A 22868-nucleotide genomic window follows, 5' to 3' on the forward strand; every position below is an offset into this window, starting at 1 on the left:
GCACAGAGTCATTTAGTATTCTTGGGTCATTCACAGAAAACATATCACAAAGCCAGGGAGACAGGTAAACAGCAATTTTATTATAAAGAAAATAATCACTGCTGTGGCCCACACAATCCTTAGAAGCAGAGGAGTATTTTCTGGAAATCCGTAGCGCTGGTAAACCACATTATAGAGCAAACACAGTTCACAAACACTTGTGCAAGGCTACAGAAAAAAAAAAAGGTGCAAAAGGGAGCTCATATGGTAATAAAAGCAATGAAAAGAACAGGTTAAGAAAAAAAAAGTCTTGCTGCAAACCAGAGTTTAGTTCATAAAGAGCAGACGGCACATGACTAGATCAAAGCCTAAGCACTACTAGGATAAGATCTAACATAAACCAAGAACTAAGAGGTTTAAAAAAAAACCCCAAACAAACCAAAAAGCCCACACACCTTTTCACCAGCTTTACAGAGAAAGATTTTCTCTCCAAAGAGCGAAGGAAGTAGACTTTATTTCTTTCAATTATTTTGTTCAAGACAAAGAAAACAAATATTTCCTTATAAAAGTTATTTGGATTAATCTAAGTAAGACTGAGTGAAACAATTATTTCCCTTTGCTTACAACACAATACAATAGGATAATTACAACATTTATACTGTCCTAGAAAGAGATTCATAATTTGGTGTGCCAAAAAAACCAACAAAAAACCTCCAAAAAAACACAAGGCACAGATCAGCTTGCAACCAGGCAAAATTCAAATGAAAGGCAAATACATGTGCCCACACACAGCGTAGAATTGCCTCAGAAACTAACTGCAACTTTCCTTCATTTTTGCTTTAAAAAAATATATTTCTTTATTAGAGCTCCATCATAACACCAAAGCTGCTACTTCTTGAATCAGACAGGCCTACAGCTATAATTACTACAAACTCAAAACATGTACTTGCTTAGTCAAGATTGAGCAAAAGACCACAAAACATACCTTGTACATTCAATTAACGTGACTCTTAGTCGACCTTCTGTCAAGAGAGAATCCTGTATACAGAGGTCTCGATCTTCATATTCATCAGGTGGCAATACTTGAAATGGAAAAAATGGCTTGAACCTGAAAAATATAGAAGAGAATCATCTTAATTCAAATGATGTAAACAACACTAACACAGAAATTTAAAAAAAAAAGGTAACAGGATTACAATGAATCTTTAGCACTCCTAAAGAGAAATACCCAACATTCCTACATATTCATTGGTCAAAAGGAACAGGTAGAAGCTACTAAGGCTTTGTGAATGCAGAAGATTGGAGAATATATAAACAAAGATTGCTTCACAGGAATAGATTTATTTTTTTTGAGTTATATTTACTAGTGCACATAATGTGGAGAAAACTGGAAGCTGATCACATCAGGGTATGTTTGTGTTAAATCATGTTTGCAACCATAAAAGTCCTTTTAAAGTAAGTATCTTATCAGGTCTCTATTTTAAGTTTTAAATTAATCTGCATAAAACATCCCAGCATTGAAAGGTGAAAATATACTAAGACCCTAAAGCGTAATTTTTTATGACACTGCTGTACTCAGAGGACTGGTGCATCCTAATGAACAGTACACTTTAGTTACACGGATTGAAACTTCTCTCACTTCGTGAAAAACATTCGGTTGCCCTTTTCAGCCAGTCATCTTGGACTAAAATAAAGATCCAGGTATTCTAAATATTTGCCCTTGAGCTTTATTTCCCTCATCACAGCATGTGATTCACGGGAAAAGCAATTCATGTTCAAGATGCTAAGTGTTTTACACACGTTATCTCACCACATAATTCACTCTCTTTAATTAGAATACGCTGAGTTATAAATACCAATTTCATTTTTAAGTGATAGCACTTCGGTGTTGGACACCGCCGGGATCTGAGGGGAAGAAGGAGGCGGAGAGGCTGCCCAGCTGCAGCCCCATCACATGGCAGACACACACGATCCTAACACCAAGGACCACAACCCCCGAGACAGAAAAATATCACGGAATCTGCACTAGCATTTATGTAAATCATTTGAAAAAATGACTTGAAGGGTAGTACTTCTTTCCATTTTTATTTATTGCTCCCATTTCCTAGCACTGCCCCATGCCTTGGTTTCCATCCCCTCTCACTGGCACGGCCTCCCAGGGATTATTTCTGCGGAGAAGCCTTACAAATAGCAGGACACGAGCCCCACTGCCTGCAGGATGTATCTGCCATTTCATGAGAAAGAAGTCTTTCATAAGTGCTGTTTGCTCAACCAACAGAGGCATCTGCTTGTCACATTCGGAGATCACAATATGTTCAGGAAACAGTCACATGGATCTGAACTGAAGAGTTTCACAAATTCAAATAAATAATTAAGCGCCCTTTAACTGTCGGCACACTCTTCAGGAGGGAGCCCGGCGCTCCGACTCAAGACACTACGTTTCTGTACGAGCATCAGCCTCCTAGAGCCATGAGAAAGACATTTCTTTTGTTCTCCCTGTGAATAAATACAACTCAACACTCCAGTTATTTTCCTGAAATCCAATTCAACTTCTAACTTTAATTTGCTTCCAAGTTTCTCCCTCATTAACTCCTTCAGGAAGAAAACAAAACTGTTTTGAAATTGGTCAAGCCAGAATATTAAATTTAAAAAATATATGTAAATTGAATAAAGTATTTAAGTCTGTGTATGAAAAATATGAAACTGTTAAATCACAGTGCCCATGGTTTAGGCTTCTGAGTATATGAATAAACAACCAATAAACAACCAACCCAAAATATCTTGTCTGTGTCCTAACTGGTTTGTTATTTTGCTCATAATCTTCCTTATAGTTCTTGAATTATTAAAGGAATAGTAAACATCCCAAGAGTGGGAAAATGCCACCAAATGACCCCAGTATTTTCAATCTCTAAAATCCTAAGACTTGTTGTCACTGGAGGGCCTGGCCACATTCTCGCTCAGAGCCGCCTGGAGCCAGCACAGCAAACCCCTCCCCACACGCTTCTCACTTTAAGGACAAGCAAGGGTACTCTCTTTTAGGAATTATTTTTCCCTGCCTTGAAACACAGATTCAGCTCATTTTATTAGGCAGAAAAAGGATCAGTTAGACAACTACACTGGAAAATAATACCAACTTTTGAGTGACTAAATACTTTTACTTTTTCTTTTTCTTTTTTTTTTTTTTAAGTTATTTTTCAGCACAAAAACAACTTTTCAATTAGTAACAGCAACTGTCCATGTAAGTTCTCCCAAAAACCTATTAAAAAAAATGGGAACCACAAAGTAATGACGCACAGCACCAGGAGCCTCAGTGAGCTATTGAAACAAGATTTCTGGGGGGTAGGAAGAGAGAAAGAATGAGGATCCAGTACCACCCCAGTAACCAGAGAGATCACCGTCACCTCTCTGAATTTCTGCAAATGCCGGGCTTAAAGGTGTTGGTACTGATGAGGCCTTTCCCTTCCACACACCATAAAACAGCCTGCAGGCCATTTAATAAAAAACACAGGCCTGGAGGAATCTAATTTCAGTATTAAAAATAAGCAACAACAAAACAAAAACTCAAAATAACCAACTAAAATATTCCCATAAGGATGCAGACATAATATCTACATATTCGAACCAAAAATGTCATCTCTCAAGTAACTTCCGAAGAAAGCATTAAGTACAGGACACACGCAACCTTTTGCTACAGCACAGAACAATGAAATAATCCTCAAAACAAGCCATTTTTTCCTGTTAGATTAAGATATAACATTAACTATTATTTTGATTTCTATTTTCAAAATATTTTTTTAAATTAACACAGTAATGAATTAAAAAGAGGAAACACTTCTAAAGTACACCAATGCAGTTAAATACTGTAATATGCAAAACACTTAACAGTGTACGCTGGACTTTGTGCGGCGCTAGGTAAATTTTCTGTAAATATGGGATAAAAAGCAGTCTCAACAACGTTTTTAATTCACAACAATTATTACCAACGGAACTAATTTGCAAAATCCCTAGCAAAACACCCTAACACATTTCCATTGGCATTAGAAACATACAAATAGCTAAATATCCCACATTAAATACATTTTTAAAGTTTACGTGCTGCTCTGAAGCTTACCAATTTTATAAGATAGTACTTATCTATTTAAGGTTGTTTACTAAGAGTTTGTACATTTCCAAAATTCAACATCAGACAAATGACTATTTCAAGTAGATTTCAATTATATATTAAGTGAACTGTTGACAAACTATTTAATAAATACAAGATAACCCAAATCTATTTGGACAACTTTCCTCCCGGGAACTGCTGAACGAATAGAGACCCCGACGGGGACAGTGGGTGATACTGATCCCTGCTGTTGTCAAACCACACGTTGGCCACCTGCAACCCACGCACATAACAGTCGGGCATCGCAAGGTCTCCCATCTTTTTCCCCATAGTAGGGACAGCTTGTGAGCTACCCTACCTTTTACCAACAATGTCAGGCACTCCGAGGAGTGCATTCTTATGGAGCCATCGTTGCTGCGATTGCGTTCAGTGCAGCAGAACAGCGAGGGACGTTCCCCTCTCTGCGGAGAAGCCAGATTCCCCACCTCTGCAACGGCTAATTTCCCTCCTTGAAAACAAGCACGTTGCCAGACAAAATGTAATCACGAAGTTTGTTTCATAAAGCATTTACGGTAGGGACAACAAAACACACTTTTAATCTGAAAGCAAAGCTGTATTTCATCACATTAAAGTACCATGAGTAGGCTTTTAGCCAATAGTGCCAATAAATTCAGCGAACGAGACAAGAGATACCGACTGTATTCCCAAGCCCTGCAGACTAAGGTACCTTCGCTGATTCAGTATCCTCCTGTCCCAAACTTTCCTATGTAAAGGAAAAATAAGTTTCCTATTATCCTGGGTTTGTTATTATAATGTAGAACTTACTTTATTAAATACCTTGTATAAATAACCTTGCTGTAACTTCTGTAATAGCTTTTAAACTTCTGTAATACTTTAAGATTGTATTTTGCTACCCTCTAATATTTAGTCCATCTTTAAAGAGTATAAGTCTATCAATAAATGCCTTAGAGAAATTCATTACACTGGTGAAAGGAAAAAAAAAAAGTGTAGCCTACCAGTAAACCTCTGTTCAAAAAAAATTTCTAAAGAAACCTTGAGAGCAAAATAAATGCCTCAGTTAATCTCAGCTGGTCTCTGCTCTCATCACAGCAGCCATCCCAGGATCTGGTCAGCTCCAGTAGGATGCTCCTGGGAAATCAAGGCTCGCACTTGGCAAATTCTGAACAAGGGGTGGTGGGGGAGAAGGAGTTCCTATTTGGCTGTCTAGATCTTTAAACACTCATCCAGTATTCTCAGCTTCTTAACTTTAACCAGTAACCAAAAAATTTAGTTATGTAAATTGGTGGACCTCCATCAGCAGAGAACAAGCCCGTAACAAATGGTTTGCAATCGGTTCATTCCCTGCTGCAGCCCGAGAAAAAGGGTTTAAGGCACAACAATGGTGTGGGGAAATGTAGGAGTTGCTCCTGACAGTACAACAGTTGAGAAAACGTTGCCAAAAGGTACTTATAAGAAATATAGTACCTCTCTAAACACTGCTGAGCTGTTCCCAGGTTCTCAGAGGCAGATTTTCATTGCAACTCTAGTAGACCCCTTTCCAGTGGGATCTAGTGCTGCCACCTCCTCATTCAGCAAGGTCAAAAAGCAAAGTTCATGCTCATGTCACAAACCCTTGACCTATAACAGGGTTACACCACCTCAATCCATATATCCAAAAGCCTCCTTTTCAATTCCAAACCTGTGAAATGATACTAAACAACTATCAAAAGACAGATTTTGGGGAGGAGAGATTTTACTGTCTTTAAACCATATTTGTTAAGCCTTTGTAAACTTTCCATCTCTTCCAGAGGAAAAAAATAGGCACATCGTAGCTATATAAGAAAATAGACAACTTACACCTCTGCCTGAAAACTGCTTGGATATGGCACATAAGGCACTTTTAAAGACTATTTTTAATATTAGACACTTATAGTGTGTTTTCAGTTTGTTTTTAAATTACCAGTCTCCCTCCGCAAAATTTTTCAGCTTGTTTGCCCAAAGTCTAAAATTCAAATAGCAAGCCATTAAGGAAATATTAGTTAAAAACCAGCATTTTAACTTAATAATATAAATATGAAGAGGAATAGCAATCAAACATCATGTGAACTTTTAGCAAGAGGAAAAAAAAATTCCAGTAAAAATAATATTTAAAAGAAGCTGTCAAGTAGCAAAAGTGTTTCTCAACATATACCACAACTCAAAAAAAGTCATTTCATATGAGGAATTCAGTCAGATGACTATATTGGAATATAATTAAGAGAAAGTTACTCAATTAATATACAAGATTAAAGTTACGCTAAAAGTAGCATAATACTGAGCTCTTCCACAGACAAAACCAAAAATGTTTCCAGTCACTGCACAAAGTCAGTGCGTCCCCTTCATGCGAAAGGCTTCCTCGCTCCACAAATGATGCTGTTCTTCCTCCCAGGTGCCAGTTCTGTAGAGGAGGAACTCACCCACTTGGAACAAGACTGTAATTCACTGGTTTAGTTTTAGAAATGCCTGACCTATATTCCCATTAATTTGTATTCACTATTCCACAGTGATTGTTTTGTGGTCCTTTAGCCAACTTTAACAGAGGACAGGAGTTTTTTATACCTTAGTTTAATTAACCTATTACCTAAATTAACTGCTCCCACCAGTACTTACTTAACTACAATATTTTTAGTTGCATGAAGAAATCTATTAAATTGATTTTTTTTTTTCCCCCCTGGTTCTTATCTGGCCAAAGATAACCAAGTGCTTATGTGTATCTGTACATTGCATCTGTTAAGAATATCCAGAATCCTGGTAAAAAAAAGTAAATGTTAAGAGTTAAACACAGACAGGAACAAACTTCAAAAGCTCTCAGTGCTCCATTTCCTACTTGGAAGAGTAGAAAGACTTACAGCTTCACTCCTAAATGCAGGAAGAGGCTACGATTTTGTAGAGCTTTTGTGGAGAAGTGAGAACACTCTTCTAGAATAAGTTCTGGAAACAGTTTTAAATTATTCTTTAGTTTATAAAGGCAGCTTGATATCTAGAACATTGGCCTAAAAATTACGGGTATCTGTTTAAGACCACATTAATCACTTTTATTACATGAATTCCAGTACTACTTTACTACCATAAAGATTAAATATTGTCAGGTTTATGAATTTTTAATCGAGTTACATTAACTGAACATTTAAATCTTAATAAACAAGGCAAAGAGACATAAACCCCAGAAGAGCCCACCAGCTAAAAATACATCTTTACCATAAAGCTACTTTGTATACATTGCAAGTCTGAGAATTTTATTTACCATTCTTTTGTAAAAATTAAATCTAAATTTAAAGTTGGGCTGTCTTTACTAAAGCATCAATTTACTTTTGTAAATGCAGTTGTATTTGAATATTCTAGTATCTGAAATATTTTTGAAAGAATAACTGCTGAATTTATTTTCAGTTTTGGGAGTAATCAAACGATTCAATTAACATCAGAACAGGTTCAGTCATTTTTAGATTGCCCTTTTTATCTGATTCACAAAAATACAAGTCATGAGCTTGTCAAGTGTATAAAATATCACTTTTTTGAAATTTAAGACATTAGAAAGTCCTCTAGTCTTACATTGTGTGTAATTTAAGATGAAGTTTACATCTACAAAAATTCTAAAATATTACAACCCGCTCCTAAAGAGGCATGATCACATTAATAAGATTTTGAAAGTACTTATCAGCTAACATTTAAGTTAGTGTTAGGCGTTATAATGCAAACAGCTTATATCATTCTTTAGATTGAAGATATAAAAATAGAACTCATCCTTATGTGGAAAAAAATTAGTAGTACTTTTTTTTGTTTTATTTTTTACAGAGTACTTTAAAAACTACCACCACTGTATATTTTGCAAATGCAATTCTCCAGTTTCCACTGATTTCACAGGGAACAAAGCTGCAGAACTGTGTCAGTATTTATATTCGAGGGACTTTAGTAATTCAAACTATACCCTTATTCAGTATAGAAATCTACTAATTTCAGCTTTACCTACACCCATGAAAATATGGATTACAAACAACCTGAAAAACATTGCCATAAGAGAGTAGGTTTATTTTCCAGGAAATTTTATTGAAAACTGCAAATCGGTTCTAGCACTCCACCCACTGTGTTACAGCATATTCTGCCACAGGCATGTGGGAGGCTCAAACACATAAGTTCTCAATATATGAACAGTCACTTTTAAAGTCAAGACCTCAGGAAAAAAAAAGCAAGGATTTTGTTATTCATTTTTCTTTCTTCAAAGATGTTTCACACATTTCCAGATTCTTACACTACAGTCTTTCTTATGGTGATATCAGTACCTCTGAAGCACCTCTCAAATCAGATACTCAAGAGAAACACTTTTAAAACTTTAAAACCCATTCTACAAGAACAAATAAACACATGTAAATAGTCAAGTAGTTCCTTCCAAAAAAGATAGATTTTTTTTTCCTGCTTATATGACAGAAGTCATTGTAAATATGGCAAGGAGAGTCTTAAAGATTTGCCATTGCCGTCCGTATTGAAATACCCATGGGTAAAAAAAAAAAAAATCTTGAATCAGGCTTATCAAAGCTACTTTATCAGCACAAACAAAATCAATTTGACCATGCACAGACCTTTTTACATTTCAAGACAGAATACTTGTTTCCCAAATTTTAAGTTCCATAAAAACTGTCATAGTTTAGTTAACTCAGTGCAGTCAACGCTTGTTTGATCTCAGAGTTCTCATGTGTTTTTTTTTTTTAAATTGTATGTGACCTAGCTGAAGCCAACTGTTGGTTCAAATTAAGAGAAAGAGATCAAAATCCTGCTATATTTCAGTCTCAGACAGGACGAAGACAAAATTTCCCTGTCTAGCCAGAAAGCCTGAATCGTTGTGGCTCTGCTCCAAATAGGACAGAAGATGCAGAATACACTCTTGTTCATGTGGAGCTGGCAGAGAGGCAGTTGTGGTTCAGCAACCAGCTTTTAGGCATTCAAGGAGAACAGCAGCAGGGGAAAAAGAGAACACCAAAAAAACCAAACAAATAAACCCAAGCCACCGCAAAACTCTACCTTTAGCCAATTAGATTAGAGATTGGTTCCAGTAAATGAGGAGGTTTCAAGTCTGTCCACAAACATCATCTCTCTGCAATCCAGGTCAGAGGAAAGGGATGCTGATGTTCTATGAGAAGTCTAAGCTCTGGACATGACTCATTCACTGAGCTCGAGTTTTAGTCCTCTGCTCTAAACACTAGCTGTGTCCATAGGAGAACTAATGACATCCTCTTGGACAGAAATGACTGTCTCGCTGCTGAAAACACTGACAGCTGTAAACCAAAAGTGAAAAAAATATTTGTATCTGTTCTGAATTCTAGACACGATAGCTTTCCAAGGTTTATCCTCACTCCTCCAGTTAGTTTTTAAAATGCTCGAACTACAGAAGCTTCTCCTCAATCTACATTTACTGAGTCACTTTTGACAAGCAGAAGATAGTCTATCTCCACCACTTTAGAAGACTTTATAGGTGTAAATTGGACTATCTCAGGATTAGTACTACCATTTTCAAAGCTGAGATGACTGACAGTTCACCTTAAAATTGCAAACAATAGTAATTAAGGATCTATTTTACAGACAGCTCAGCTATTCAGATTGCAGTGGTGGGGAGGCCACTGATGGGGACACACCATGGCATATACTTGCCAACTGTCCCCCAAGCAAAGGTGTCACCATTTGTGAGTCACAGCATTTTATTAATGGGCCCCTGCTGTAAACAAACAGGATCATATAATGCAGCAGCTCAGTCTAGATACGACCTGTGGCACCGCTGCTGACAATCAAATACAGCTTGCGAGATTAGTTACCAGGAAGGATTCCTGCACTTTTGCAGATCCTGCATCACTGATGGCAAGTTACAGTTGGGAGTTGTGACTACGTCTGAAAAAAGCAGATGCTCAAATTACCATAATCTTCTCCCACCATCCCCATAACGAATTTGAATATTGGCTCTAATTTGCCCTTCTTTTAGAGGAACAGGGGGGAAAAAAAAAGGAAAAAAAAATCTGTGTTTTTGTAGTATTGTTTTAAAACAATACCACTGACTAACATTGCTGTTCCCACCCCACCTCCCCTTGTAATCCACTGGGCTCTTTGCTTGGCAACATTAAAATTTGTTTTGTTTATTCCACTATATTGCATTAAGTTTTGTTAGCAAGTAGGCAGAGTTATTCTTTAAAAAAAAAAAAACTAACTGTTGAAGTTTTCAGAGTTACACTGCATCATTTCCACTGCTTAATTACTTAGGAATTATTCACTAAGCCAGATCATTCACAGTTGGCGATTCGAACACCACCACGAAGCCTTCTGCCATGTCACTGCAAGACTATGATCTTCAATTTCTACTCTTCCTATTTTAGCTCAGGCAAACAGGAATAATGGTTTAAGTCATTTACTACACAAGTGAAGTTCATGTAAAAGTCTATTTTCGTTCTCACCACACAATGGTTTACATTTAAAATACTCTATGATTTGACAAGGTATTTTCAAAGGTTTTAACATCACTTAAAGCATTTTACAGATGTGGTATTAGTTATTGTAAGTATTAGAATCTTCGTTTCAGTGGCACTGGCAAACAACACAATCTTGTACTTAATGCCATTACAAAAAGTAGATCGTAATATTTGTACACATTTCCTTCTGAATGGGCATTTTTCATAACTATGTTGCCATTAAAACTGATACAGGAAAATAAATTGAAGCTTAGCACTAAGTTAAGAGTCAGGAAAAAAGTATGTAAGTGTTATGATTTCCATTTGATACGCCGAGATAATTTAAAAGTATTGGAGAGAAATTAAGGAATAATTTTGAAAGTTTACATCTCAAATTGTCCCTCTAAGTTTCACAGTTTAAGAAACATAAAAGTGCTAAAAAAAGATTTCCTGAATGATTATCCTAATTTAATTTTATGCTAGTCATATCAGGGAGTTAATTACTGTCTGTGAGTACATGCAACAGTCTGATTAACTTTATCAGCTGATCTCTGTAATACACTTTATTGCAGACAGATTTTTATGACATCTGGTAAGTCTTCAAAAATGTGAAAACTGCATTGCTGTAGTAGAATCCCTGTATTTTCCATTGCACAAACAGCTTTAATGGAGAGGGCTGGATGCACTGCTCCTCACAGCCCCTTCTGCTGAACTATAGCATAGCTGCAAGCTTAACAAGGGAGTTAAATTATAAATTTAAATTGTTCCTGTGTAGTTTTAACACTAACACAAAGGACAACAGCTAGCTGGGGAGGAAAGGGGGGGGGGGGGGGGCCACCAAGTAGCTCTCCAGAGCCCAACCCAGAGTTGAAAACAGTTTTTGCCTTTCTCTCGTCTCACAAAAAAAATAAGGTTTTACCTGTCTTTTCTACTCTGCTACACCTAGCATCTCCTTGGCAGTTTTCATAGCCACAGACAGATCTAAAATGCTGGCAGGCTCCAGCTGGGTCCTGCAGTAAAGAGACACACTCCCAAGTCCCGAGAGGGCTTATTAAGAGTGATGCACCCACGTGGCTTTGGGCAGGTGTGATGCAGACATCTGAGCTACCAAACCCAACACTGAATATACCCAAATTGCTGGGTAGAGCAATTTAAGAGCACCTGCATCCACGACTCCGCGCACACAACCATTTCACTGCTGGTTGGGTGCCCTAACTGTACTGGAGAAACTTTCTTTGCAACACAAACCTGTCTCTCAACTGAAGTCTTCACTGCAGATCTTTTTCCATTAATTTACTAGATACACTGGCTGGCACCACTGAACATCTTGCAGGTCTGAATTCTAGCCTACATTTGATTGGTTTGTGGAAAAAAATGCAATTTGTTAAACAGTGAAGGTAAATATTAACAGGAAAAGCTTCCAAAACTTGTGTGGATCTTTCTCTTGTGTCTCAACCAAGATGAACACCATTCCAACAGCAAATTCTTTAGTTTAACCTGAAACCTCAGTGACTGCAACAGAAACTACTCACATTTTGTTATAAATTGTCTTCAGCTTAGTATGTCACAATTAACCTGACAAACATTTATAAAATAATGACTCTCAAATCTCCTTCACACAAACTGGCATCCACACTCATTTCCAAAATGAGAATTTATCCACTGTTATGAACAAGCCCTCTTCAGCCTTCAAATATCAGAACACTTTCGTAGAACGTTTTTTTCTTAATTATATAAATATTGATATTCATGTATTATGCAAAATGGAACCTGCTCAAAGAACTAACTGTTCCCAGCTAATATTTATAATATTGGGTCATCACTTTCCTCTGGACAAAAGCACAATTTGAGATCATCATGCTAAAGGTTTTCTAGTTCTGCAATTAATGGATTTTAGCAGACTAGGGTGGCACAAATTATCTATTAAATTAACCAACTGCAAAGGTATGTAACATTTTCTTCATACTCATTTTAAACAATAAAGCTTTTTAATCCTAAAAGAAGTTTTAAAGTCTTCTATTATTCTCTAAAGAGCAGTAATATCAAGAATAACCAAATGTTGAAATAGTTTTAAATCAAACAAGTGTGAACATGAACTGTAAACACAGGAGCATATCGGGTGACTTCAGGCAATCTCTGCAGGAATGCAGAATAAGCAGTTTCCCCATAGAGACCCAGTAACATGAAAGGACTAGCTCCCATGGCGAAATCGGCAGCCTGAGACTAAGCCTTGCCGTCACTGGAGCACCACGCTGTTCTACCACACTGATTACTAAAAACTACTGTCCTTACCCAGGCTGCTTATTTCAGAGCTTTCTGATCAAGTATAATTTATTATTAAAAAGATTAACTATTTCACACTCAATATATATTGAAATCGGTTCTACAAGAGACTCATACATTTTAACATCAAATGAGTTACTGAGAGCTGTGTTCGCTACCCACTTGTACAGGTAAATTCTGTGCCTTTCTTCCTTAAAGTAACCTCCTTCAAAGAAAATCCAGTGCTCAGTTTTGTGCTGTGGGTAAGGAACATCAGTTACACTACCCACAGAAACTAACAATCATAATACAGCCTGTAGAAGGCGATTTGGAATAGCCCAACTGTAGTGCTTGAACACACCTACCTGCTCCAACAGACAGGCTCCGAGCCAAACTGGGACATTTGTTAGATGCCTACAGTTCAGTAATGTGGTTAACTTCTATATAACTTCATATAACATCTATATATGTTAACATCTTATATATGTCCTATATTTACTTTGAAATAAGTTACCTTTCAAAAAATAAAAAGCACTACTGCTTATTTCATATTTTATTTAAAAGAACCAAAAGCTATACAAATTATGACAACTGAATAAAGAAAAAAGTATTTGTTCTCACTGAGCAGCAAGATCAGCTCAAATGTTCAAGATGAGAGTTCAGAGGAACAGAAATGCAAAGTCTCAATGCTAGCGCATGCAAAACACCACGAAGTACCAAATAAAGTGTATCAGCTTTTTCAGAGCTTTCATTAGCTATCCACATGAAAGAAGTCCACTGCAGGACTAAGATCAAGATTAATTTTTAAATACAAAACAGAAAAGGTGTTGAATGAGGTAATTTTCATTATTATTGCACGAAGAATCTTTTATATACTGTTTCAAGAAAGAGAAGTTGAAGGAGATTTTATTTTCCTGTCAGATGACTTGACCTTAATGCTTACTGGATTGCTATCTTCAGCAAACGCAAACAGTAATCACCAAAACTTACTCTTTTATGTCTTTATCCATCTCTCCCTCCAACTGAGATTACTATTTTATTGGTCCCCGGCTACACCTCTGGTCTTCAAGTTTCTTCACTAATCCATCTCAAGTGAGCCCCATATCAGTTCCTCACCCTTGCAGGTAAGGAAAGAGAATGTAACATCGTTTGACTAATTATAGGAAAAGGCCCGCTCTTAACCTGAAAAGAATGTCACCTTTATACTGGGAAATATCCAGTATGTAGCTGATAATTCATTAAATCTGATTTTATAATGAACACATTTCAAACTAGTATTCTTTCAGAATTAGATCTTTCAAGTGTGAAAGTCCATGAAGTGCTGGAGCTGGGGAAGAAGGCTAAAAGGTTTCAAAACCCCTAGAACCCATAGGTTTTGAATTTGGTATCTACATAAGGAAAGTTATGTACATATTTTGTACCACATACTTCTATTTAATCTGAAGAAACATGTATTTATTCATCCTCCAGATACAATGTATGTCTGAGATAGACCACTCCCGAAATAAAGGCAGTAAAATGCTCTGCACTATGAAAAGCTTCCTTCTACACACGTAGCACCCTTGAAGAAATGAAAATATTTAACGTTCTGGGGTTTGGTCTTGTTTACTGTGTGTCAGGTTGCCTACCGATCCATTTATCTAACTCCTGTATGAATAAGAAAAACTACTTGTCCATGCACTACAAAGATAATCTTCCAAGCGTGAAGCTACTGTCTGCAGACAGATCTACTGATTCCAATTATCACCACTTTGCCATTAGCGGAACAAGTCTTTGTGCTGGCATCATTCAGAGCATCACCTCTCTGGAACAGTCTGAAAACCCACAAGCACCACAGCACTGCTTCAAGCTTTGCAGAGCAAAAAAGGACTCGGATCCTGGCGGGGGGTTATTATTGCTTCTATATTCTAGAGGTTTTCTGCACCTAGACGAGGCACGGCATTAAAAGAAAAAGAAAACAAAGCCTCCTCTTTCCTTTCAGCAGCAACAGGAATGAGAGCTTGAAACAGGAGTGCCCTACAGATTTAACCAGTAAGAGAGATTCATATCACAACTGCAGTCAAAATCCACTCAGAATCTCCATATCCTCTCCTTTTGCAGAAGCTGTAGAGAAAGTGGGCATCTCCATGGGCTGCTGATTTCTGAAGTTAAGACATGCTCACAATCCCAATCTCTACAATTATTTCTGGTATTTCTGACTATAACCTCATCATATGAATAATATATACTACTTTAAATTTTATACTTTTCCCAATACCTCTACAACCATACTATGAAGTCATTTCTATTATAAAACACACTTGAAATCAATAACTACTTACATTAATTCTTAGCTTAAATTTTGCCAAAAATAAGAAACTGCTGTGTAACTCCCAAATTGCATTCTATAATGGTAAATTAAAATATGTTTGTCTAATGGTTCTTCCCAATGAAATTCAATATAGCCCCAGTTTCCAAATAAAGCATGAAACTATTCAACATGACTAAGTATATTGCGAATGATCAGTTCCAAGGATAATTCACGCTGGAAGGGATCTCAGGAGGTCATCTAAATACCTGATATAAAAATGTTAGAAGTAATCCTTTGTGAGATTACTTCTAAAGAAAAGAAAGCTACTCCACTCTGTGGGAGCATGCATTAAAATAAAGCCAAGTATAGTTTCTCAAACAGGCTAGTATCAATACAGAATATTCATTTTAATTTAATTTTTAAAATGTAGTACACTGAGAAACCAAGTGTTCTTAAAATACACAGAACTGACTCACTGCTTAGGCAATACGTAATCTGCTTAGAATCTTGGATGAACTTGCAAGACCTTAAATTTAGAAAAGAAAAAAACAGCAGCTGTCAGATTTTTTACATTGCTGATTAAGAAATACTAGGAAATTAAATTCTGGAGGGAGACTAGACTGCAAGTACTTCCTCCTCACCCTTTACACTCACACACAAAGGGCTTTGTATCTTTATTATGGCAAAGTGCATTTTTATTGTCTAGAAAGAGCCCAAACCCCAAAGCTCTCCAAAACCTACACAAAACAAGAACAGGACCTGTTCGAAACAGCAAAACTAAGCTGACTGTTCAGACTAGGCTAGACAATACAGCATTATTAGCATACACCTGACATATTGGGGGGAATATCAAGGTTGCCACCAATAAGCAGCTTAATAATAGGTTAACGAGCAAGGTACAGCTCATTAGAGAACTAAGAGATGAACCCATGACACCTGCAACACCACAAGCAAGCAAGGAGACAGACACCCGAAATAGTCTTTACTCCGTGTCTCTAAAGACTAAGCATGCTATGGTAATGCCAGGAACTACAGCTTAGTGTTAACAACCACTTTATCCTACTATTAAAAGGACACGATATAGAAAGTTAAACCCAATATGAGCAGTGATTATAGTACTTCTTTTAAAGAACTGTTTGACTGCATACAATGAAAAACCAAAGGTTGAATTCAGGCCCCTAGATAAACTACACTTTGTGCTGATAATTAGTATCCACCACCCTTCTCTAGTAAGAGAAACCTACATGAAAAATACAGTGTCGAGTGCCAACAGGCAAGACTGACTGAGATTTTGGGAGAGCACGACACAGCTGAGGGATCAGTGGCCGCCCTGCAGAACACAAAGTCAAGGCTTTGCATGCTCATGCTGAAGCTCCACCCAACCGGCCAACTTGTCTTAAAACTGTTTATATTATATCTTTTTTAGCAAGTTCAGAGGAGGGCCACAAAGATGATCAGAGGGCTGGAGCACCTCTCCTGTAAAGTCAGGCTGAGAGAGTTGATGTTGTTCAGCCCGGAGAAGTGAAGGCTCCAGGGAGCCCTTACAGCAGCCTTCCAGCATCTGAAGGGGGCCTACATGAAAGCTGGAGAGGGACTTTTTACAAGGGTGTGTAGTGATAGGACAAGGGATAATGGTTTCAAACTAGAAGAGGGTAGATTTAGATTAGATAGGAGAAAGATATTTTTCACTATGAGGGTGGTGAGCCTCTGGCCCAGGTTGCCCCAGAGAAGTTGTGGATGCCCCATCCCTGGAGGGGTTCAAGGCCAGGCTGGATGGGGCTTTGAGCAACCTGGTCTGGTGGGAGGTGTCCCTGCCCAGGACAGGGGGTTGGAACTAGACAATCTTTAAGGTCCCTTCCAACCTAAACCATTCTATGATTCGATTCAAGTCAAAATAGAGCTATAGAATATGTAGAGCCAAATAAGTGATACCTCACTAAGGTAATGAAGAATTGTAGGTAAGGACTAGTTATAAAAAAAAAAAAAACACCCAACAAAAAACACCTCAGTTACCTAGTTTCTCAAGAGTACACCAGAATTCACTTATATTGGAGAAGAAAAAAATTGTCATTTTAGACCTTCCCCACCTCTGAACAAGAAACTTCCCCAACGGACCACATTTTCAGAAAAGCTGTCTGCATTTCTATTACACAAAGCAACAACACATACACTAAGATTGAAGTTAGCTATAAAAGTCATAACCCTTGCTACTACCAACTGAATTGCACAAATCCTTTATCAATGACGACTAAAAAAACCCCCTGCCATTCCCTGAGTTTTACCAGCAGCCTTGCTTCCAGAGATTTAACCAATATCCAGTATATGAGATAGCAATTGCCATTCAATGGCAGAGAGGTTTCAAAATAGGGTGTTTTGCCAGAAACAAACACGGAATCACAGAATCTTCATGGTTGGAAGGGACCTTTGAGATTGAGTCGATCACCGTTGCTTAAAGAGCCAAAGAAAAGGGATTACATACTATTAGAATAAAACACAAATTACTACTTATTTGTTTAGACATAAGGTGCATCCCTCCTTTCTCCAATTAGTAGACAATTGCTTTTATGGAGAAAGTTGTACATGAAATGCTAGGCAAACTTTAAAATGCACTTACTAGTCTACATTGCCTCCCCCCATAGACACTTAAGAGCGCATCAGGAACACAAGATGCCTTCTGCCACTTCCAAGCCACAGTTACACACATCGCACAAAAGTTGCCCCTAATAATGGATGATACAAAAGATGATCTTATTAATCACTGCTTTCCTGCATAAAATTGTATGTAGCTGTAAAGAATACAAAAGTACGTGTGCAGTAATCTGGCTGTAGCAACAAACAGTACACACGTGAAGACAACACTTTTTAAATGCTGTATTTTACAATTAAATAACAGAGGAGGGAGGGGATCTGATTTACACAAAATTAGGATATTCAAAATCAACTATAGGCAAAAGTTCTCTTCTTATGCCATTCGCTACCACATAATAACATCTAGAAGTTGCCTAATACAAAAGACAAAGAAAACAGCGTATTTTAATTTTTAATGCTACTTAGCATCTTGAAACAAGATAAAACTCCTTTGTGAACTTCAATCTGGAAACTCACAGTGTAACAAAGTGCTCCCTTTTAACCAGCTGAAATGAGAACTCCAGGCACTCCAAGTGCTTTTGTTTACAAGGTTGTAATTACTGCCATTCAAAGGTTTATTTACAAAGTTACTTGAGCAAGAGTAGGGAGACATCAAAAAGGTTTTGAACTACACATGGAAGCAAATACTGACTATGTACTTAAACAAAAAGCATATAGGCCATAGGAAAAATGGGGAGAGGATAAGCACATTCCCTGTAGATGAGAAATTAAGCTTCAAGAAAGGTAACGTGTTATTAAGCAGTTGTGAAACTCCTGACTTCTTCCTATACGTTCTTTGCTAAGGAATATATTAACATACCACAAGCCCAAGTCAATATATTCTTAAAAATTCTATTGAAATACCAAGTTCTGCTTCTTATCAGCAGGGGGCTTGTTTTTCCAAATCAGTTCTCCATACCACCTAAACCATTATGTCTCAATTCTCAACCATGCCACCACCTAAGAGTGCATTGTTACTACTCAGCTGTTACCAGGTTTTACTGTCTAGGGATCCACCTGCACAAACTCACCTGAGTCACACTGGTGGAGAATACGTGTTTTCAGTCTGTGTTCTACAAAACCTTGGGCAGCTGTGGAAAGCTAAAGGTTCACAGACAGCTAAAGATGCCCATGCAGGGGGTCTGTGTTCCCACTTGACGCTTTAAAGGCAAAGTTCCAGACAGCTAGAACACCAATAACCCAATCTTCCTTCCTTAAGACAATTTCATTAACGCACATTAAGCTTAGTGTCCTGCCTCCCCCCTTAACACAGCGGGTCAGAATGACATGCTCAGAACATGGCATTAAATTTAAAGGTCAAAAGCACCATATATAGGGTTGGACACTGTTTCACTGAACATTTGCCACCCTGTGCTACCAGCCTACTATCTAGAGTGAAAACCAGTTATGATACTGCATTTCCCTCTCAAGCATTCACAAATTCCCAACTCCTTAAAACTTAAAGAGAGCATTTTAAAATAACAGTTCATTCCTCTTAGTTCTATAATAATTTATGCTTCCTATATTGTCCTCAGTGTCAGTTACCTTCTACCCTTCTACTCATTTCTGTCCCAAACACTGTGCTCTGCTTCTTTCCTTTGTTTCCCCTCCAGTTCCTTTAACATGTCAGTGGCTCACACATGCCTCATCCATTCTTTCTGGCACAGAAAGTTTGAGAAATATGTGGAAAATTCACCTCTAACTAAATGATGAGAGCACCCTACTGCCCAGGTGCAATTTTCCCAGAGGAAGAATGAAGATGCCTATCTTCCTCAGCCGAAGGGGAGGAGCACGTCATTACTGGTTCCACAGGCACCCTAAAATTTGTCTAGAGAGCGTAAAGCTCTACTTGCTCTTTCTAGGTACACCAGGAGTGCTCACTCTGCACCACCACTGTGCTATCCCAGCCAGTCCTTCAGTCTCTTCCCAACATCTCTTGACAGTTTCCCTGCTGCCCAGGGATTGCTCTCTTCTGGACAGCAATTCAATACCGCAAAATTTGAAAGGACTACCATGTTACTCGAAGAAGCTTCCCAAATCTTGCATATTTTACACATCCACTTTCATAAGTACTCTTACAAATTTGATTGCAGAAGAACTGGCTGAAGTCTTCAAAAATTACATCACTGCAAAGCTAATTACACTTCAAAATTCAAACAGGCTTTTTCAGTTACTCATGTCTGATGAATTTCAGAGAAAAGGCTTATTGCAGAAGAATGTAGTAAACAAAACAAAAATCCTTACTTAACACATAATACAATCTACAAAGAATAAACAAAAGAGAAAGGAAAGACTAGCATCCTAGGAGTGGTAAAACATGACAGAAAGGGAACGTGGTACCTGAACAGTGGTAAGACATTCAATATCTTTTGATCAGAAACAAAGGTGGAATCTATTTGCCACTTCTGCTATGGAAATATCACTGCACATTTCATTATATTCACTATATAATGCAGTCTGTGCTACCATGTGAGCTACCCTGTGAGCATTTATAAAAGAAAATATACTGTCTTACAAAAAAACTCATGAGGTCTCCCCAAGTTTTACTTACCACAATAGTGGCAATACTTCTCTTGTCAACTTTTAGATTACCCTGAAGTTATTGAAGAAATTCAGCAAACCGGAAAGGAAGAGGACACCATCTATCATGCAATTCCAGAATATTCCCTAGAGAGTAAACTTTATGCTTTCTCTAATTAAGCAACAACCACCTTGCCTCTATAGAGAAGTATAAGCCACAAGTTTTGCCCAGGTGGCTCACCAGTGGCAGAAGCTTGGGAGGACACCCCAGAGCCACACACTGTCCACAGCATTATCCTTCTACCTTTTACAAAAAAGCATATCATGGTCCTGTCGTTGGACACCTGACAGGATGCCAAAGTTTTCTGATACCTACTAATTCTGCCATCTAGTTACACACAGTTACACACAGGCTTGTCAGAATCTCACTGTGCAATGGCTTCGTCACCTACTATGAATGGAAAACGATGCTTACCTTCATGGAAAGCTTTTGGTATCATAGAATAGAATCATAAAATGGTTTGGGTTGGAAGGGACCTTAAAGATCATCCAGTTCCAATCCCCTGACCTGGGCAGGGACACCTCCCACCAGACCAGGTTGCTCAAAGCCCCATCCAGCCTGACCTTGAACCCCTCCAGGGATGGGGCAGCTACAGCTTCTCTGGGCAACCTGGGCCAGTGTCTCACCACCCTCACAGTAAAGAATTCCTTCCTAATATCTAATCTAAATCTACTTTCTTTTAGTCTAAAACCATTATCCCTCACCCTATTGCTATATTCCCTGATAAAGAGTCCCTCTCCATCTCTCCTGTAGACACCTTTTAGGTACTAGAAGGCCACTAGGCAGCACAGACAAGCAGTGTACAAGTACCCCTACAGTAGAAGGGCCAACAGAAACTTCTTTTTGCCTATTAAGAGCAGAACACCAATACTAAAGCACATCACCCAAAGTAACATTGAGGGCACAGGACATCTTACCTGATTTTATAATTGGGTAAGGTGTGCTTGCGCTTAATAACTTTCTTGAACTGGTTCACAATGACAGAAGTGAGCGAAGGCAAGGGCCTCCCTTCCAACTGAGATTTCACTTCAAAGACTATCACAGGGTCATCCATAAAAGAGAAGGACCAGTGCGTGAAGGGCAGGCGTGTGAAGACCAGCTTCAGCTTCCCCGTCACCTGGGAGATCTTGACAAAGAGGTAGGCCGACTTGCCAAAGACCAGGTCGGCATCGACGGCCAACTGGAAGCCACCATTGTACTCCAGGTCTACCTCAAAGCCCAGCTCCTCAGGGCAGCCCTCTTCATTGCAGACCACCGGCCGAATGAGCTTGACTGCTTTGAAGACGGGTAGGACATTGCCAAGAGAGACCTCCCTGAGGCTGAGCCCCTCCAGCACCTTCCCCTGGAGCACCCTGGCCTGGAGGAGCTCCTCAAACTCCACCTTGATCTTCTTGATGACCCAGTTCCTGACCAGGGCCGTGTCCCTGAGCTCCCTGAAGAGGAAGAGGAAGATAGCATTGAGGAAGTGGCACGTCTCCTCATGGGAGGAGGGGGCCGGAGGGGGCTCTGGCTGCTGCTGCTGCTGCGGCGGCTGCTTGGCGCTGGGCTCTGGGCCCGGGGCGGCGGCAGGAGCGGCGGCGGCGGCCGGCACTGAGGCTGGGGCCGGCTCCGGAGACGCTTGGCTACCGGCCGGCTCCGAGCTCTGTAGGTAGTCCCTGATGCTCTGGTCCGCAGCGACGCGGGCGTAGACGAGGCCGCCAGAGGCTCCAGCCGCCCTGCGGGGCTCCGGCTTCGTCCAATAGAGGAGCAAGAGCTGGAGCAGGAGGGTGAGGAAGCAGCCGGCCAGCGCCGAGAGCACGATCACATAGATCAGCAGCATCCTCGCCTCGCCGGGACGCGCCCCGAGCGTGCTGCCCTCACCGTGCCGCCGCCATGGCGGGGGCCGCGCCCGCAGGCCGGCGTTTAACGGCCGCGGCCGCCCCAGGCTGCCTCATCCGGGTCCCCCCACCGGCCAGGGGGCGGTGCCGGGGCCAGCCAACGGCGGAGCGGCCCTCCCCTCCGCCCGGCTCTCATTGGTCCAATCGGGAAGGCTTCTCCGGGCACGTCACGGCGCCGCGCGGTGTGTCGCCTCGGCGCGGCGGGCGCATGCGCAGTCTGGCCGGCCGCGCTGTAGGCAGCCGGCGGGTGAGGGGACGGGGGGGGAACACCCCTGGGTGACACCCCCCGGTCTCTTCGGCGACCCACTCCCGCGAAAACTTCCCGCCTGCGGGAAGGTAGTGCCAAGCACAAATACAGGCTGGGCGGCGAAAGGCTGGAGAGCAGCCCCGAGGAGAAGAACCTGGGGGTGTTGGTTGATGAGAAGCTCAACATGAGCCGGCAGCGTGTGCTGGCAGCCCAGAGAGACACCCGCAGCCTGGGCTGCGTCCCCAGCAGCGTGGCCAACAGGGCGAGGGAGGGGATTCCGCCCCTTTGCTCCGCTCTGGGGAGACCCCCCTGCAGTGTTGCCTCCAGCTCTGGGGGCACCGACAGCAGAGGGACACGGACCTGTTGGAGTGGGGCCAGAAGATGATCAGAGGGCTGGAGCACCTCTCCTGTGAAGGCAGGCTGAGAGAGCTGGGGTTC

General features: G+C 39.9%; 1 protein-coding gene across 1 annotated transcript in view; it reads right to left on the reverse strand.

The window, feature by feature from the left end:
* Positions 1–22125, reverse strand: part of PDZD8 (PDZ domain containing 8) — a 59808-nt gene extending 37683 nt beyond the window's left edge. Inside the window, exons 1-2 of the mRNA XM_074159086.1 lie at positions 21224–22125; positions 965–1087 (exon numbers count right to left, since the gene is read on the reverse strand). Coding sequence (XP_074015187.1) covers positions 965–1087; positions 21224–22125 — 1025 coding nt within the window. The remainder of the gene's footprint in view (positions 1–964; positions 1088–21223) is intronic.
* Between the last annotated feature and the right edge of the window lie 743 nt (positions 22126–22868).

Source organism: Numenius arquata, chromosome 15, assembly GCF_964106895.1.
Source record: "Numenius arquata chromosome 15, bNumArq3.hap1.1, whole genome shotgun sequence".
NCBI lineage: Eukaryota > Metazoa > Chordata > Aves > Charadriiformes > Scolopacidae > Numenius > Numenius arquata.